The 20,354-nt window shown below is 34.9% G+C and overlaps 1 protein-coding gene and 1 long non-coding RNA gene across 5 annotated transcripts in view; one reads left to right on the top strand and one right to left on the bottom strand.

Moving 5' to 3' along the window:
- Positions 1-20,354, top strand: part of AKAP6 (A-kinase anchoring protein 6) — a 286,646-nt gene that overhangs the window by 59,794 nt on the left and 206,498 nt on the right. Inside the window, exon 1 of one of the 4 annotated variants that reach the window (XM_065838657.2) lies at positions 15,552-15,656. The exons of the other annotated variants lie outside the window; for them this stretch is intronic. Coding sequence (XP_065694729.1) covers positions 15,576-15,656 — 81 coding nt within the window. The 5' untranslated portion in view covers positions 15,552-15,575. Of the gene's footprint in view, positions 1-15,551; positions 15,657-20,354 lie in introns of those variants that run through there. 4 annotated transcript variants of the gene reach the window in all.
- LOC139828108 (uncharacterized) overlaps positions 1-20,354 on the bottom strand; it is a 29,340-nt gene that overhangs the window by 4,578 nt on the left and 4,408 nt on the right. Inside the window, exon 2 of the long non-coding RNA XR_011739381.1 lies at positions 5,071-5,130. This is a non-coding gene — a long non-coding RNA (uncharacterized lncRNA). The remainder of the gene's footprint in view (positions 1-5,070; positions 5,131-20,354) is intronic.

Here is a 20,354-nt window from a genome sequence, read left to right on the forward strand (position 1 = left end):
ATGTTACACTGGTATTAGTGAAATGCTTTTTTTTTTCTTTGAAGGGGAAGGGTTAGGCTTAAGAGCACATTCTAGCTAAGACTCTAGTCAAATGCTAAATTTATTGCTCACTCATCCCAACAAGCTCTGTGGGGCAACTTTACATGCCTTAATTCACCTAATATTTAACCAATGGGTAGTAGGATTTATTTAGATAAAAACCGATTTGTCGTGAATAATTTTTTTCACTGTTTTTAGGATCTGTCATATTTCTTATATCCAAGTTATTTTTAGACAAAATATATTATACACTCCAAAATTGTTGAGCTCTTGTAAGGAACTCTAAAGGAGCAGATGATGTACAATAGTATACATCTATAGTGATAGCTTGATACATCTCTGTATTGGCAGAACGTATTTTCTATATGTACCAGTTCTATGCTTGGTAAACACAAGATTTCATATAAAGTTTAAAGGAAGCAGTTGATTGGTTAAGAAGTTGTATTCTTATTTAGTTTGCCTCTGAACTTCTTGGTGGAATCACAGCCTTCAGTAAGGCAGTTGAGTGTAAATGCTGCTAAATACAGATTAACTGTTCTAAAGTTGAGATTTGCAGAGGTTACTCTTTACTTGCAGTCCAGGCTTGAACATGGAACAGTTGAGTTTCTTAGCTTTTCTTCTGAGTAGTGGAGTGTGCCAACATTTTTTATTTTAAATTTTAGATTTTCCTCTGTGCACATTCTCCAATTTGGAAAAAAGCCAGAATGAAAACATGGAGTACCAGAAAAAAAAAAAAAAATCTGCAGTTCACAAAATCTATTTGGACAAACAATCACACTATTTAGAAACCTTCCAACTTGCATGATATTTCTACAGTCTTGCTTACATCGATGTTTTAATGAAAGGGATGTGACTTTATTACCACATCTTAACATGCTTTACTACAATAACTCCACACTTATAAAATTCATCTTGGTTTTGTAGCTTTTAGGCTAAATTCTCTTCTGCCTGCAAGGAACAAAACCACTTTTTCCACATTCCTCAAAAATTGTACTAGTCGCTTGGCTATATGTTATCAAACATTAACAGAAGCTAACGCTCTATTCCATTAACATATAGAGGGCAATCCTGGAGGCATTAAGTAAGCTGTTCACTCACCTACCAGATCAATGCCTTCAAGGATGAAAATGATGATCACGTAAGTGTCAATTTTCTAGGTCCTAATTAGGTTCAGAAATTAGGTGCAAAGTTGCTCAAACTCGCCAGAACTGGAGAGAGTCTGAGCTCAGAAATGCAAAGTTTTAGGCATTTTAATGAATGAGCAACAGAGGTGTACCTGTGGTATTTGATATTTTGATATATATGAGCTAAATGGCAACAGAGCAAGATCACTCAGAACCACTTTGTTGCTTACTTTCTGTCTTAATGTTTATTCTGCTGTGATTATTAAACTCTGTTAAGAACACATTCCTGAAGGCTCAATCCTAAATTCCTAATGGAACAAAATACTCTTCTGGTTCCTTATAACATTTCTCAATAAATACATGAAACATCAGATTAGTGATAGTTACATATTAATGTCAGTGTTGAAACCATTTTTGGTGTTACATGTATTTTATACGAAGTGAGTATCTGTCAAGCCTATGTGGGCACTTACATATTTTTAATTTCAAGTACCTGAATATTACTAGTGACTATATTGGTTTATTAAAATCTGTTTTTCAACAGATTTTAGAAAAAACAATAGCAATTGACATTTTAAATCTAATGTTAAATTATGATCTAGTGTATTTGTAGATAATACTGCAATTTTGAAATAAAATTTCATACCTTTAATGGACAATGATAATTATTTTTAAAGCAAATAATGTCAGGTTAATAGAATACTTATTAGAAATCAGGTGTATTTAAACTGTGTTATTGAGCTTAATAGAAAAAACAAACAACCTTCCCCCTTTCCTGCTGGTATTGTTTGGTCTGTGTATATACAATGAAGTTAAACAGATTTTTTTTTTTTCCTGTTAGAATTTAGTAAACAAGTCTATTGATATAGCCTGTATTTATGCACACACACTGTCCTCTAATTGTCTGCATGGGTCCCAGAGATGTACTATGAACACAGAGTGTACGTACTTTACAGGAGATTGAGTTGCCTTCTAAAGAAAGCTGGTCATTATCTGAGGAATCAAATTGAGATAGAAGGCTGATGGTTTAGAATATAAGAAGAGGAAGAACTAATAAAAGGCTAATAAAAAGACAAAAAAATGATAAATGATAAGAAATTTGTGTCCTGATACCCTTTCTGAGTAGAAAAGCAATAACTACTTCGTTAATCTGCTGTTATCGTATCAAGGGAGTGAAAGAGCTAAGAGCTGAAAGGACTTAACTGGTAACCCCAGTGATAATGGAAGACCTGGCTTGTATAATTTATCAGGATAAATGAATAAATAATAAATGTTGCAGACAGTGTGCTGGAGCCTTTTAAGTTTGGGCTTTCTGGAACAGCAGGGAAAGGATGTCAAAAAAAATGGTTGGGATTACTGCTCTTGTGACAAAAAACTTGAATATTCCTTGGAATAGCAGAAGTCACCAGCACTGGATATCCCTTCTGCGCTTGGGAAAAAGAGATTTAAAAAAAAAAAAAAGGCACAGGTTGCTTAAATTAACCGATTTGGGATCCATACGGACAGCCTTTGGAAAGGAATTGTGAACACTGTGTAGAGCATCTAAGGCGTCCCCTTAGTGCAAGGTTACAATCTGAACAGATCCTTAAATCAGCTTGAGTTTCTTCAAAGCAAACCAGCGAGGATACACAGAGCAAGACCACTGCAGCCTGTGACATTCCCTCCAAGAGGGGGCTCATTTTGCAAGGGTAGAGATGCATTCAATAGTTTTTTAGCAATATATTTAGACATAGAAAGGTGATTTCTAATTCAGAGGGGTGTAGTTGTTAAGAGTAAAATAGCATCTGCAATGTAATAGAGGTCTTAAGGTTGTCCTAAAATAGACATATGGATTACTCAGCAGTCAGGAGACTCAGGAAAATAAAGGTGAATGTTTGTCTGTGAATAGGAAATGGAGCTCTAAAATGAAGAAAAAAGTGGGTGTTTCACCACTCTTAGTTTCTTCATCTAGTTCTAAAAAAAAAACTCTGCAAAATCTCACTTCTATTCAGATATCTGCACTTTTGAAATATATACTTATTCCAGAATTTCTGAAATACATGAAGGCATGTAAGTGCACTTTTGACCCAATATGATTATTATTTCTCCCTCTTCTCGCTTCACATTGCTCCTATGTTAAAATATGCTAGTGCAGGCTTTAGAAGATGAGCTAATGTGCTCTACCAATGGTCTCTGGAGAAATAATAAAGTAAATATCAAATTCCAACACAGATGTTACCTATTACAGTCTTCTCTAGTTTGTATCCTAATCTGAGTCAAATACAAAGGTTTACTGGATGTAATGATATACTTTTCAGCACGATAAAAAATTATTTGTATGTTAAGTCATCATGCAAATTAATTAATCAAAAAATTTGCTGGAGAAATGTATTTTGTTGTTTAGTATATGTGATGATAGTAACACTTACTGATGATCAGATTTTCTAGAAAAAGCTAGATACTATTCCAAGGGTATGAATAAGATTTAGTAAAGTTAACTTTAAAATTAAAGTTCACTAACACTATATCAAGTAAGGATGCCAATGGGTATTTTTATATGGTCACTGGGACTGTTCAAAAAATATTTATATATATCCATGTAAATATGTATGTGTGTGTGTATAAGTATAAACAAAAGCATACGCACAAAAAGCCAAATAAATCCTCCTGGTGAATTTTTTCTTGAGGTCTTGAGCCTTTATGTAGTTTAGAAGGTAGGATATTATGTTTTATAATAGGCATCTAATTCTGATCTGCATTGTGAACTATTATGTTTACAGACATTTTCTTGCTTTATGTATTTCAGTAGTCTTTCTGGATGTATTTCTCATCAGTCATTATAGTGGCAGAGTTTGTTGCTTTTTCAGTTTACAATTAGATGTCACTTATAACAGATATATAAAAACTGTAATGGTGTAAGGGAGCAGTCAAAGAATAGGCACAGAAAATGGCACAAAATGTAAGTTATTTTTAAAATTTTCTTCATTATTGTTAAAAATGCATGACAGGCTTTTATTGTGGGAATGGTGACAGAAGAAATTTCAGGTTATGGGGTGATTGATGTCTGAATACCAGAAATGCAACATGAATATTTCAGTAACATAAAATGTTTGCATTTTAGTAAGAACAAGTGCCACAAGTTTGTGATTTTTGAATATCCTTAGATATTTGCCTCTTGAATGACATTAATTCTTCCTCAAAATGAAATCCCTTTCTGTATAGTTAACCATTAAAGAGCCTTCTATGAACTGATATTATTCCTTTGTAAATAATTTAAAATCTCACAACTAACAAGCAAGTGGGCACAGCAAGAGAGTGGTGGGGATTTTTTTCGTGTGGAAAATGCAGTGGCATGCCCGTATAGCGATGTTTATACTTTTAATTGAAATGTTGCCCTGTGCATAGTACCCATCCCGTGACTGAGGTCCATGAGATGTCTTCTGGAGGACTGAGATGAAATTCCTGTGGCCTTGCCTGAGCCTGGTCTGTTGTCTTGGGGTGGTCTGGGAACTGTGCTGGGCTCTGAGCTTTTCTTAAGGATTGCTCTGGATCTTGGCCTCATTGTTTGCATCTAACAAATGCAGCTGGGTGGCACATCTGGGCAGGAGCCTCAGCTCAGCCTCATGTCTGACTGACAGTGTAGATGCAGTGATGTCATCTTCTTCAGACAAGGTTATAAAAACACACTAGATTTTTTTTCTTGTATTGGCTTGTGCTTTCTTGAATTGTGTGTAAAGAAGCATTAGCAGTATTACATACATCTATCCAAAAGAATTGTTCTGAAGTTTTTAACATGTTCCATGTAACTATCTCTAGTGACACTGGGCAGATTTGGAGACAGATGAACATGCTTTCTCTTTGAACAGGAGCTGAACCATTTACAATTGACTACGCAGAAGCAGGGAGGAAAAGGAGAATTAGTACCTACCAGTTCCATCTGTTAAAGCTTTGTGAATGCTCTCTCCTCCTTCTCCATGTAAACGATTCCCTGGAGGAAGATAATAGCTTTTGTGGAGTCAGTTATGAATTTAGGCCTTGCATTTTAAAATATGGAGCACTTCTTTGTTTCGTAATGTTTCAATTTCTTTTTGGAAACACATGTAATTTAGCAGGCATAAAGCAGCGGTGCATTAGTGCTCATAGCACTCCAAAATTATGACAGACTTTTAATAAGTTTTCAAAAAATATTAAATCTACTGAATGTAGTAATGAGCAGTGTACTTACTTTTCATAATATGTGTTAGCGGAGAAAATACATTTCATAACTTTCAGTGAACTATATTGCTTTTATTCTTCTCAGTTGGCTCTGCAACTGTGCCCACCCATAGCTGTGGGTACATACTTCAAAAGGGATTTGAAACAAATTACAGTATACAGTCTTATCTTTTGGTGCAGCCACTCACCTCTTCATGTTCTGATGAGTACATTTGCTTCTGATCACAAATGATACAGACATTTAAAAGGCAAGAAAGCAAATAACATTACTGCAGAATAGGTTCTGTAGATTTAATCAGAATTTATTGGTAATGTATAGGGTATGGATGATTTTGTATTTGCATTTCCAATGTGAATGTGAGGTGACATCCTGAAATATGTTCTTTGTAATAACTGGAATAGATATATAGAGGCATATATGTGCATAAATATGTATGTGTATATATCATGTTCATAGTACTGTAAAAGCAATTCAGTGCCATCTCAGTATTTGTATATCCTCTTCTCATGCATTTTTATTTTTTCTCCAAAATTCTTCTGAATTATCTGCCCTAAAATATTTGAGCTACTATGCTACAATTCACTCTAATACATCATTTCATTTGTGTGTGTGTGAGATCTCTGTGTTTGCAGTTCACCTCATTTTCATAGTTTTTGATAACTACTCTATGTCTCTGTATCTATTTAGTATACTGACAGAATAAAAACTTCTGACATGGCAAAATATTGCTAATGTCCTTTGAGAAGCAGAAATTGTACTCAAGGAGCAGTGTTATATTGTAAATGGTGCAAAGTATCTGCACTTTTGGATACAGTAAAGCATCCAAATGATCCCCAGAATAATAGAAACAGAACTGATTTTTAAAAGCTATTAAGCTGTGTAGAATGACCAAAATGGTTTATACACCACTCAGTCAGCTTGTATACAATATATGGCTGGAATTTGTCACTGGATCCCAGCACTGTCCGACAGCTGGAAGACAAAATCGTCAAATGGAATAGAAGAGGGATATTTCCAAGGGCAATACAGTAGGATTTGTATAGATGTGGTACCATTTAAGCCATCCTATGTTTTCTTTGCTGAGGTCATCTGGACTTCTTTTAGATAGTGTTCATATGGAATTCCTGGAGGTTCAGATGCCTTGTTTAACCTTGAAGACAGGACAGTGTTTTCTGCATTGTCCATTATCAGGTACAGGAATCCCCTTTTTACATATTTTCCACATGGGACTAGCATCTTAACTTTGAAATGGATAATTTTGATACATTGGATTAGAATAGCAAATGTTATGCAGTGTATTACCTGTAAATGTGTGCAAATTCATATTAATTCTTGCGTAGGATGTACACAAATACAGCGTGTTTCAAAAAGATGGGCCCAATTTGAAAGCAGTTGCTGGGCAAATTTGGTCTGTCTTTTTGAAACACCCTGCATAATTTTCTCTTCGAAGAGTGGTCTAAGTATTGACATTGTTTATGAATCTAGGCTAACAGTTCAGTATCAGAATTAAGGCAGACTATAATAAGAAAACTATACATGGCAAGTGAGCCATTCCCTTTTCTCCATAAGAGCATTGCATCTCTGATTTCAAATAGCATTGTTTACTTTCAAAGAAACACAAAATACTGGCAATGTTGTATTTCTTTCAAACTTCAGCTAGAATAAGTATGGAATTACATTACAATTTAAATTATATGCTTTTTATTTTCAGCTGAGATCTGCATGTATATCTTCCCTGATTCAAATCTGTTTGAGATTCTTTCTTGATCCTAATTACAAAATGCATAAATAGCTCTCAATGCCTACTGCTGTTTTCTCCCTCTCTTTTTTTTTTTTTTTTTTTTTTTTTTTTTAAATGCTATGGAATGAATAAATAAAACATCAACCTAAGCATTTGAGTGGCAAAGACTTATAGTCATCTCCACTGCAATTTAAACCACTCTTCTCAGTTTTGTATTGACAGCATTTGTGATTGATTTGTGAATTTTGAACCAGTTCTTAGCTGGATTTTCTTTGCTACTGCATTGTCTTATATAGGAGATCTCAAAAATAAGCAACTCAGAATGGCAGGGCCACACCTGTATGTTATTATAGGTGTTGCTTGAAAAATTACAAAGGAAAAATCCACACTTTACAGGTATCTTGCAAACCACTGAAAAAGAGATTTTCCTGTATTCAAAAGAACACGTGTGCTGGTACAGAGCAGCTCAGGAGTTTTATTTTGTTAGGTTGCAAATCAGTTTCTAGCTATCAGTTGCTAGCTTTATTTTCCAGCATCTTTCCCCTGTTTTCTTTTCCTTCTGCTCTTTTCAGGTTCTCATAATTTTTGTCTTTCAGAACTCTCATCTCATTCTTGTCCTTTTTAATTTTCTTCTTCCCATTTGTCCTTCACCGAACACATTGCTGAGTCATCTGCTACCATGCTGAATTGTTACTTCAAAAAGCTGTTCTTTCTTTCTTAACCTGGACTAATGCCACATTCTGTGGGGAGGGCAGGAACCTGCCAGAGCACATGTTTAAGAAATATTTACTGTGTGAGAAATGAAGTATGGAGATAAAGGACAATGCCCTTTTCTACAGGTGGGCCTGATGTCATTCTAGCGACCTTTTTTTTTCTCCCTTTTTTTTTTTTGAAGTCTGGCTTTGTGTAATTTCTGTGCCTAAAGTTCAGTTTAAGATCTTTAATACCTTTACTAGTATGCTCAAAAAAATGAATGCACAGGTTCTCAGGGTGTAGGACTTGCCTTTTCTTCAAAGAGTTTCTAGTATGGTCATGGTATGTTCCTGCAGTAAATTAGCTAGTCAGCACTTGCTGACTTAAGTTTTTATACTTAGTCTTGCATGTTGCCTTACGAAAGCCCAAGATTCAGTTGTTATAATGAAATGGCTGCTGGTTTTGTTACCTTGCTGTTTGAATAGTCTGGCCTTGAATATGAAGTGCAGCTATTAGCATTTATAGAAAAGAGGCAATTTAATTTTGGTCGTGAAAAACAGTAATTGAGAATGAACTATAAACAAGACATCTACAAGAATTTCCAATAATTCTCCATTAAACTGCAATTATTAAATGCTTCAAGTCTACTTCGAAGGCCTCACTTCCTAAAACTGTTCCAGGCAAGCAGACTTTACTCTTTTGCAGAACCAGCTGCATTTGGGAAATTACACAGTGCATGGAAGTCTACTTAGTAGGATCAAAATGAACATTTTTTTTTTTTAAATGCACAAAATCAAACCCTCTATTTTTAGTAACATACAAAAAGCCAGAGAACTGATGTACATTTAGGACATAGTTTAGCAAATGTACATGATGGCAACTTGATGCGCCTGGAAGGCCCTTGGACAGAATAGAACCACTCAGATGTGGAGTTTAATAACACATTTGAGTTACTTTTTAGCATGTAAATAATGTTTATAATATTATACCTTATTGTGTTATTTTTATAAAGGATTAAAATGTCTTTATTGCATTGCACCCCTATTAAATATATTACTTTCACAAGGTACAAGTTTTCTATCATGTAGCATTGTAGGAAAATCTTTGTAATTTATCTTTGTGGTTCCCTGTATAAGAAGATAAAGGAGATAAATTTTAGGTTTCAGAAATACTGGCTTTGTGCGTAACTAATTGCATTTATTATGTCTATTAATTTTCTTTGCTTTCATTATTTCTATTAATAAAGCATTTGTGAGAAAACCATGTTAAATATAGTGTTTAAGAAAGCTAGAATTTCTGTTTAAAAAAAAATAAAAAAGGAAAAAAAAGAAAAAAGCAGCTTTACACAGCTTGTGCAGTCCAGTAATACCGTTTAATAACTTCAATATTAAAAAAAAAAAAAGGCAATGAGCCATTTCAGGCACCGTTCGCTTCACACCGAGCAGCTTTAGGTTGTGGTTGTGTTGCAGCACCACCTCGTGCTACAGGGGCGGAGGGGCTTTCACAGAAGCTGCTGGTTCTGCTGAGGGGGGGAAAAAGGTTTGGTCTCACATGCACAGGCTTGGGAGCATCAGTAGGAATTTGCAGGGTTTTTTTTAGTGTTTATCTGAAAAAAGTCATTACTTATGTGTCAAATTTAGCAAAATAATACTTACAAAATGAAATGCTTGATCTTGCAATGGTAGAGCTGATATGGAGCCCTTAGGGAAATGTGTGTATATTTATGTATATGCTTATATTTAAAAATATTTATACTGGTACTCCCATGAAACATTTAATTTCTACAGTGCTTTATACGAGACAAACAGCAGTCTGGCAATGGTGCTAATGGGAGACAGTGTTTAACTTAAGGGCATCCAGAAGAGGGACACACCTGTAACCCCTGAAGATTCTCCTTGCATGCAAAGTACTGCATCTGCAGTTCTGCATGGGTCACTGGATAAATTAATGTTTTATTTGGTTTTACTGTCTATTTTAAAGCTGTTTACACAGTGCAAGTTAGCATGATCACATCCACTGTATACTTGATATCGTGCAGACCAGACAGATACAATGTGACTTGTACTGAAGTCCAAAATAAACTGGTAGCAAGATCAGGAGTAAGAACAAGTTATTTCAGTTCCACCAATCCATGAGCCCACTGCTGGTATTATCCCCTCACCCGCTCAGGCGGTTCCTAAGGCAAGTTCTCTCTCTGCACGGTGCTTTTGTTGTTCTGCTTACACTCCACAATTTATTTTAAGGAAAATAAGCCTTTCTATTATGCAGTAAGCATTGTTACAAAACAAGTTTCCTGGAAAAGGCACAGGCATCAATGTAAAAACATCCTGGAAATGTAATGCATCCAGCATGATAAAATTTCAGCATGAGAAATGCCCTTATGCATTAGGTAGACTAATAGATTTTGTGTAACTTTTTTTTTTTTTTTGTGCTAAGTTAAGAACCAACTAAATACATAACATGTAAATAAGCTTCTAAATTAAAACATGATTAAGCTCCTTTTGTCTAAATGCACTCAAGTTTTCCTCCACTGAAAAACAAAACAACAAACAGTGAATAAGATGTAAGATAGGCTGAACTTGGAGCTCTAAAGAAGACTGCTTGTATGAGTTGGCACGTATCCTCATAAGTATCTGTGCTGTGCCTCAGAAGTCTGTGTGTGTGCTTTCCCTTTTGGTTTTCCTGCTATGAAGTCCTGTAAGAATTATCCACACATAACACATACAGCTGTGTACATCAAACCCTAGTAAGAAGCAATGTGAAATATGCAACAAAATACTGTACTGATTTTGCGGGTGGGATGAATGAGGAGCTGACAGTCCATTGAAGCAGTGGTAAGACCAAGATTTTTGTATGCCACGTTTCCCCTAAGCTGTGTTTTCTTTCTCTTGCCTTGGAAAAATATGTGCATTCATTTAACTATGAAATAAAAGTGTTTGGTCTTTTGTGTAGTTTTATTTTGCTGCAACTCAGATGGATGGAAATAACAGCTGAATAGCTTGATATTGAAAACTTAAAGGTCATGAATATTGGATGTAACAGCTGTTTCCATTAAAAAAAAATGAATGATGTAATCCCATTGCCTAGAAATGTCTGGAATGTGACAATCAGTCACTTGGAATAGGAGAAGGAAAACCAGTTTTAACCAGCCATTCAATTCCTGGGAAAGACCATGTTTAGAGTTTTGCATGATTAAATCCTTCAGGGCAAAAGCTAAAGCTGTCATTTGTCTAGCTATTTATTCTCTATGAAATATTAGAAATGCAATTTAGAAAAAGAATTCTTCTGCAGTAGTCTTACTCAGCTTTTGTTTTTTCAGGAGAATGGTGAAATGTTATAGCAAAGAAGTCTGGCTCCACTTTCAGTTCAGTATATATTGCAGTATTTATCTCTGTATATGTCAACTCATACCTCATAACAATAATGGACTGAGGATTTTTTTTAATAGGATACTAAACTTGAACAGTGTGAGCGAAATCTGCAGCTTCATCTGCTTTTGGTGCACTTCTTGCTAGAATAAGTAGGAAACCAACATGTGTGCACTCCAAGCAGCCCTGTTTAATTCCTTTTCTTCTGAAAGAAAGAATCTGAAAATGTAGGGGAGGGGCAGAATAAACCTTGAGTCTCTGCTGTGTGCAAGTGGAAGATATGCTGCAACAAAGGGATACGTAATAGGTATGCAGTGAAAAAAAATATTTCACTTCTCAGTGATTCTCAGTTTAAATTCCAAAGACGGTGTTCACTGATGTTTTCTTTATCAAAAGGAAAGGTTAATGCGTATACTACTTCTCTGTGTCTCACATTAGGTGCATTTCTTCATTTATTTTTCCTAAAGATATTAAATGCAAACAAGTGCAGTGGGACCAGCACTTGGCACAGATTTGTTGTTAAACTTCATTTTAGAATTAATTTATGCATATACACAGAGTGCAAAAACTCATGTTAGAATTCATCTGTTTTGCTTTCAGTCTGTTGCTTTTAACTGATGTGTTTTCCCTTTTTGTTTATGATGACTTAAGGGGTGTTGAGGAAAAATTGTAGAGAAAATTATGAAAATATCAGTTAATTTAAACTTCGTTAAGTGTGAACTTCCCCACTCTTGTATTTAGGCTTGGTTATATTACCTGTAAGATAATAAAGCCATCTTATTCTGATATCTTCAAACTAACAAATTGAATTTTACCTAAAAAGGTGCAGAACAACATAATAACATGCATCTGATACTTGATACCCTGCTTGAATTATTGTGTGTAGGTCTTTGATGTACTCCATGCATAGCTACACTAGTGTGAATTAGTAAACACCAGATAGAAAAGAGATCTGAATTTTGGTCTCTTGCAACCCACTTGGGAATCACAGAAACATAATGGGCTGTAAACTTTTTTTTTTTTAATCATGCACATCGAGTCACTTATTCTAATTGGATATCATGGGAAAAATCCTATTCTGCTTTTAGGAAACTTTTCCAGTGGAATTGTACACAAATTTATTCACAAAATTTTGATTTAAATGAAAAAAAAAATTCCAGTGAAGATTTATTTAACCGGAAAACTTGAAATTAGCTTAACTCATGTTATCCGTCTCTCTTATCCAAACTCATAAAAGATCAGGCTGGTTGCAGTTGAGGGCTGCATTCTTAGTCTATTATATAAATAAAATGTGAGTTCGTAACATAAATTGTGTATGTTGCCTGGTTGGTAAAGGTAGCACAGCTGAAAAACATAGGAATTAAACCCTCAAAAATCACATATCATTGAAAAGAGGTACAGTGATATTACAGGTTTGAAATGAGAGCTTTTCTTATTTCTGATATTTCTTTGCTAACTCCCCCCAAAACCTCATTATTAACAAATCAGTAATTCTATTTAAGAGTGTATAGGTTAACCCATGAGTTATGAAACTGATCGTGGCTGTCACTTTGCTGAATGTTTGTATTTTACCTAACCCTTCTAAAAGTATTTGTACTTCAGGGAAAACATGAGACTCACTCATTAATTCTACCCCTGAGATTTTTTCCTTACTGCCTTCTCTCTTTCACATCTCCAGAATAATTTGCCAAAAATGTGCCCAGTTGTGCAGAGCTACTAGCAAGAAAGATCTTTCAGAACATATACGATGAACCATCTACCTCTGCTGAATTATCCTCCTCCTATGTACTGTTTGTCTATTAAAAAATCAGCTCCTGTATATTATTCTGCTTATACATCTTTTCACCATGGATTTATTCCTGGTCTTCACAGTTTTTTTCTGATTGAGATGACAGTCCATGTCTAACATAACTCATCTATAGCTGCCTCCTGGAACAAGGAGTGCAATCAGCAAGTAAAATACTAGCTGTAATACAAATTACATGGTGACATGTTTCTTGGAGTTACCTGGTATTCAACAGGAAAAGGATTTCCTGCGATTAGGCCGGTGTGAATCAAGTTTCTAAGAGAACTGGGGTGCTGATCTTTGGTTACATTTTCTCAAGATTTTACAAGCTAAACCCCAAAACAGAGGAAGCCTTTGCATGTACATATCATCTCTAGGTGTTAAGCCACTGTTTAATATTAATTAAATAGAGCTTTTAATTAATCTTGGAAAATCTATTTCATATTGTAAAAAGCATATAAATCTACTGTTGCCTGTGTATCTACCTATTAAAGTTCTAGCACTTGATGAAAACTCATATTTTTCCTATCAAAGATGTATTTCTGAACCAGAATTATATGAAACTGGATCTGAAATAATTTGCAACTAAAATAATTGGAAAGAATTTTGAACTATGATTTTTTGAAATTTGTCCAGACAGCTTCATATAACATTTTTCGAAATGACTTGAGTAAAACCAGATAATGCAATGTAGGATATAATCTTTGAGCACAGAGCAAGCCACTGTGGCCAAACTTGGAAATGCTGCTTCAGCCAATTTTTTCTCCTACTCTGAAGTCAGTAGTCCTAATCTGCTTTTTTTCTAAGAGCTGAAACAAAAAATTTGCCTTACTGGTATTTTTCCTGCCATTTTTTAATCAAATACTGTTAAACTGTTGTTGTTGATGATGTTGTTTGCGTTTTTAAAATTATTTACTTTTTTTTTTTTTATTACTGAATATTCCTACAAAAGTAAATCTGTTTCTAAGTTCAGAAACTCATGTAAAATGGAAAACATGTTTATTTTAAGGCAGATTTTGTGATTCTCATGTTTTTTAAACAGAGCATATCTGAGAGAGATCTTTTTTATTAGCTTCCTTCTTAGAGTTTTTGATGGCTGAGGCTATCCAGCATTAGCAAGCCTATATTTTCATGATGTCTTCAAATAGTTAGGTTATGCTATTTTGTAAGAAATGTCCTCTTAGAGAGGTATTCTTCTGAAAAAAGCTAATTGTGTATCCATGACAGTAACATTTCTGTCCTTATGCTCGGATATCAGAAGCATGCATACGTTAAGGTACTGTGCTATTTGTGGTGACAACAGCATCTTTCTGAGTGTTGACCATCTCAAAGATATGTGACTGATCAGTTCACTCAAAAACTCTAACTCTTGAGATATATTTGAAGACTGGTGCCTATAGTGTATTTTAAATTTTGCTACTTAGCATAAAACTAACAGTCAGCTTGTTGCTACTTGTTTTTAACATCATTTCAAGATTGTATGTAACTCAGAATACATTTGAGATTTTAGAATGAAGACTAAATGAATCTATGTTGTTTTCACAATTTTTTTTCCAATATTTTTAATTCTCAAAAGTACATTTTTTCTCTGGTAAATTTTGCTACAAGATTAAGGGAGCAGTTTCATTGTGATTAGTGATGTGTAGAAGTTACTAAATCATCTGCAAAAGAAACAGCTTTTCTTGGTGGGGAATTTTTTTTTAATCGTTTACTTTCTCCTTTAAAACAAATATGTTTCTTTTAATGGTGTTTTTGATTGTGGTGCTTTCAGAAAACTTGTCTTTGTGCACACACACAAGCTGGTTGACCATTATAGCTCCAATGTGGGGCAGTTGGAGAGCTGTTTGTCGTGGTTCCATCTGTGAGGTTAGATCTGTCAGTGCTGGAAGTATGAGGATGGGTGGGGACAAGAAAGCTGATCTATGGACAAAAAAAAAAGTGAGGGGAGGAATGAAACTGAACAGCGAATGAGGGTGTGGAGGTATGACTGAGCCTTTCGACATGACTTTGAAATAGTTAGACAGCTAGAGAATTCAGAAGGAATCTGGGGCAAATGAGGGGTTACCATAGGCCTGTACAGAAGAGGGAGCCCTTTTCAAGGTAACCAAGGAGAAAATAACAGATATCGTTGAGAGTCCAGCTCTAATAAGTTCAGCTCTGTAAGTGATTCTCTTCTCCCATTCAGAATGTAGTAGGTAATTATTACGAGTGTTAACATTATAAAAGTAACAGCCTCTGGTTTTTAAGTGATGAATCACTCCACTGGGGAAGCCTTAACTTCCTATTAATACATTTGTTCCAAGCATATGATCTAGCAGGTCCTAAAATAAATTCTAAGCTTCCTAATATTAACCCAGTAAATATTTCCATTCCATTCAAAGCTTAAAAATGAAAATCAGAATAAATTGGGGATCAGATATTTACTTTTGCACTGTGAATCAGAGGGTCTGTCCTCTCCGAGATCAGCCTTACAGGGTTACCAAGTGACTGATATTATACTGGATTCCTTCCTGTCATAATGCCATAAACATTCTGCTGGAACTTAGGTCAGTGCTTAAAATAACCTTGCTAATTGCAAGTCTACAAGTGTCGGCTGAAATTTCAGTTAGCTGCCATACAGCAGATCCGCATGCTGAGAAATCACTACTGTAGCTCCGAACGTGCAAGGGAAGCACAGACAGGCCTAAACTTGATCTGCACAACAACACAGGTAGAGGCAGCAGACTATTTGCTATATTTCATGCAAAATAAAAGCTGTTGACTCGACACTGAAGATGGATTGGGTTACAGATTGTCTATGGCTTACTTGTCTGTCTTTTAAACAGACACTTATTTTCTAAACTACTCATTGCATGCAAGTCCTTTAGCTGAGGAAGGGAAAATTGGACAGTCTTTTTATTTTTTTTTTTTCCAAAGCTAATACCTGAAAACTCTCCTTCCAGTATAAATGAGGTAAGACACTATTAAAGTAAAATACTTTACAAAATATTAGAAGTGACTACAGCAATAAATTATCATTGTTTGTCAACTGTTTTTATCAGTAAAGGCAAATTTCTTTTTTAACCAGCTGTTTTTCAACTTGTAAAGAAGTATTGCGTGACTTAAATGTGTTTCATTTTAAATAATACAGTTTATCTCCTGTGCACTGTAAATCTTACTTGAAAAATTAACAGAACTTTTTCCTGTGGATGTAGATTTCTTAATATTGAGAAAAGCTTGTTCAGTCTCTTTCACTTCCTGTTCTACATAATGTAAAGTTTCTGTGATGAGTCTTGGGTTTAAGCAATTTAAATCTTTCACTTCTGAAGAGAAAAAAGATGTTTGTCATGTGTAAATCTTAGTCCCATGTTTCAATGGAGAGATTGCAACTTTTTTGTATATTGAGGTGAAACTTAATGCTCAATCTTCTCTATTCCCTGAGACATTACTCAGCTAACTTTTTATAGGTCACAGTATAATTAGAAGTAGACACTGTAAGATTATAATTACATTATTTTGGCTAAAACTTTGACCTATATTGTGAAGACATGTTTAGTAAAGACTCAGGAAACCAACAGACTGAAAATAATGTAGGTAATGGTAAACATGGAAGTTCATAATTAAATCTAGATTTTTCTATATTTATTAGAAACTTAATAAATTCTGTAGCTCTTCATAGAGAGACTGAATGCGACATATGAACACTCTGATGCCTATCACAATTGCATTTATTTATGAGACTATTTTCAAAATAGCCTATGAGCTGTATTGTTTCCAAAGGCCCTTTGTTTTATTTTTGTTCTCAGCTCACAATGTTTGTCATGTCCTGAGGAATATGCTCAGACTGCTCAAAACTGTCTGTTCTCTCTGCAAAATTATTCATTCTTTTGAAATGGTAGGTACTGGAAAAGTTCAGGATTAAGACAACAAAGCCTTTTGACTTCTAAGGAGCAAAATTGGCATTGGATGGAAAATTATTGACGGATATATAGTTAGTAAAAGGTGTCAGAAGAATGGGAAATCAGCCATATATTATAGTAACAGTTGCATCTATTTGTGCAGGAATTTTTCATTACCTTTTAAAAGGTTTTTGCTTTTGGTCTTCAGCTGCCCATGCATCAGCTGCCAATTGCTCTTCTTTAGACTTTGCCAGCTAAGCAAGATACGACCTTCATTTCTATCATGGCAGTCCCTGCTGCTGTCTTCTCCAAAATGCTATTTGTGAAAGTTTCATTTAAAGCTCAGAAGCATCAAACAATGGAAAATTCTGCTCTAGCTATATGTGCTAGCACTAGAAGTATGGTAGGTGCTTATTATATATATGTAACATATTTTTGGAGAGCAGGATATTGAATTGTAGGCAGTGCTATAGATTTAAGAGGATGGACATAGAGGGGAAATATATATTAGGTTTGACTGACTTGCTGTTATCAATACTATTTCAAGGGTTTCTCAGTTGACCAAGTTTCATTTTGGCTCAGTGTGACTCAGTTTCTCACGAAATTCTTGATGAAGTGCTGAAAAAGTGTCTGTGAAGAGACCTCAGTATTTAAGAGTGCTTATTTATAAATACCAATACTCCTTCCACTTTACTCAAATGTGCTAGTATTTGTGCCAGGATTGGCTGATATGCTTCTGTGGTTGGTCAAGAAAGAGAAAACTCTTGCATTTTTTGCCTTTCCTACGGCTTAATGGTTTTCCTGTTTGATAGAAGATGACCTGCATAGAAATATATTGTGCAGTAGAAATGTGATAAAAATATAAAAGCTACAGAATCCCTTAGGAATGTAGGCTTTTGTGGTGTATGAGGGGGAGGGAGGTGTTTCCTGTTATCAGTTCCAGACCAGAAATCATAGTTTTGTGGTCAGGGCTGCTGCAAGTGTTTTTCTTTCCAAGGCTGTAATACAGTAACTCAGTCTTTAGCCTACCAGAGTTAGTCAGTCCCTGATTGTCCTTGGGCATTTTATATCACCTCTGCAAGAGGTGTAGACTTAGTCCAGCTACCTCTGCTAAGCTGTGAGTCAGGCTTTGGCAGGGAAGTTAGCTAAAGTGTGACACCGTGAGAGTGCGGTTACTGTATTTCCAGGCTCACATCCAGTCCAGCAGCAGCACGGCCACTTTATCGCCAAGGAAAGCTTGTGAGCAAAGCTAGGTCTCTGCAGACCCAGCTCAGTTGTTCCAAGAAGGGTATGGAAATATGAACGCTTGCAATTTGATGTGCTTCTTCGCTTGCTTTCTTCCCTGTCTGTACTTCAGAATAGCACAATCCAGGGATCCTGTACCATTTTTTGTGAATCTTATTATCTGAGGAAGATGAAAGGTCTGGCTTTGTATAAATTCAGGATTAAACTCCAGGCTAAATTGATGATGACTGTTTTTGCAGAAAATAAAAATATTTACCAGTTAATAAAATACACAAATACGCATTTGAAGCTTGAAGCTGCATAGGTTCATTAACTTCCACGCAGACAAGTTCAGCTATTGAATTTCAAAGGGTTTGTTCACAAGCCCAGGCATGGCAACAACCTTTCTTTTTCTCATTGTGCTTAAACAGTGGTAAGAGTTACACTCGTCACTAAAAGCTACAGTCTAGACAAAGATAATTTGTAACTTACATCCATATATCTAGAAAAGAAAATGGCATGTAAAGAAACACAAGGCTCTTCATATATAAAGGTGTTCTTTTCTCTGTCAGCATAAAAAACAATTTATCTCAATCAAAACCACAGGTCATGCTGTCTTGCTTTTTCAAAGATGTGAACGGCACCGACTATGAAGTGCTTTATAAATCAAAAGATCTTACTCCAGTTAACAACTTGTAATATATATATTTGCCTATATGTACATCTGTATATATAAAAATGAATAAATATTTAAATAAGCACTGCTCATTTCCTGCTTCTTTCAAGGCACTTCAGTCCTACTGTGTAATGCACAAGTACTTTCTCAAGCAGCATCAACATCTTAACAGCCATTAAGTCTGTCAGTGCTTTACACCGGAAAATTATCTTCTAAAACCATCATTATTTGGAGAATTATCCTGCCAGAACGCAAGTTGACTTCTCAGAGCTTTCACATTGGAACATGGTGTATCTGACTATGCTCTCAGAATATGTTCTACAGTATTGTAACATGTTTCTAAATTACAATTACAGTGTATTTGAGTAGTTCTATGTATAATATTATGTCTAATTTCAAAATTAAATATTTAGTTTTAAATACAGTATTAAAACACTGATGTCTGGAACTCTAAATCTTATAAGCAGCCAGAACAAGAATCTATTATTAATACCACTGAATTTTGAGTTCATTAGAGCTAATTTAATTAGAAATAGATACTTTGTTGTATTTATTTGATATGGCAATTTTTAGTAGATTATGTTGGAAATATTTGCGATTAGTTCTGCAGATATGGTATAAAATCTGAGTTTTGATCATTTGCTATTTATACAGTATCCTTTATACAAAAAAAATTGAGGATATTATGGACATTATTTTGTTTGAAAAGAGGATACCATACACAAACCTTTAAATATACACCTGTATTAACCAAGAGCCACCTGTGGGATGGCAGTGAGGGTTAGAAACAATCAGATGGTACAAACTACTAGATAATGTATGTTAATTTTTTCAATATGCATAAATATGGTTCAGTTAACTTTGAATGTCTTGCCAGTCCCATAACTCCAGGTTTCCAATTTAGTCTCCATTATATTCCATCTCAAAAAAGCCTACAAAAGAATCTACTGTGTTCTTCCTTCTCTGCATGGAAATGAGATTTTTTGTTTAGTTTTTCCTTTATTACATTTGAGGCCAAAAAATACAGGAACTTCCACTGTGACCTACACTGTACACAAAGAAATTAATAATTATTTCCAACATACTATGTAATTGAGAATAATAATAAGGGGTGTTATTTGCCTACTAGAAGAGTGTTTTCCATAAGCGCATCAAGAAATTTTATGTGTACTTTCAGAAGTAAAATTTAGAATAAAAAGTCTTGTACATTTTAGAAGTTATTAAGATTCAGTCTTCTAACTTGTTTATTTTTTTCTTAAACTCACTCTTTTATTTCTTCATTCATGTAAAGACTTTACGTTTGTACAATAGCTTTCTACTGATCTTTCATATTGTTCTTCCTGGATGTAGCAAACGTATGTGTGGTGTGTTTAGTGGTGTGGTGTGGTTTTTTGTTTGTTTGTTTGTTTGTTTGGGTGTTTTTTGTTTGCCTTTAAAAAAAAAAAAAAAACAAACTAGCAATGATATCTATTCTAACCCTGACTCTTATAAGGGAGTGAGTGATATCCAGTGTGGAACAGGCCTGCTGGTACTCTGGGTAGGTGGTAGCTGTTTCAGACTACTGGAAGTGCCTCCACATGCTTGGAGTGCTTTGTAATTGTTACTAACTCATTGAAGGATCTACAAGAGC

This window comes from Patagioenas fasciata, chromosome 5 (assembly GCF_037038585.1).
Source record: "Patagioenas fasciata isolate bPatFas1 chromosome 5, bPatFas1.hap1, whole genome shotgun sequence".
Lineage (NCBI taxonomy): Eukaryota > Metazoa > Chordata > Aves > Columbiformes > Columbidae > Patagioenas > Patagioenas fasciata.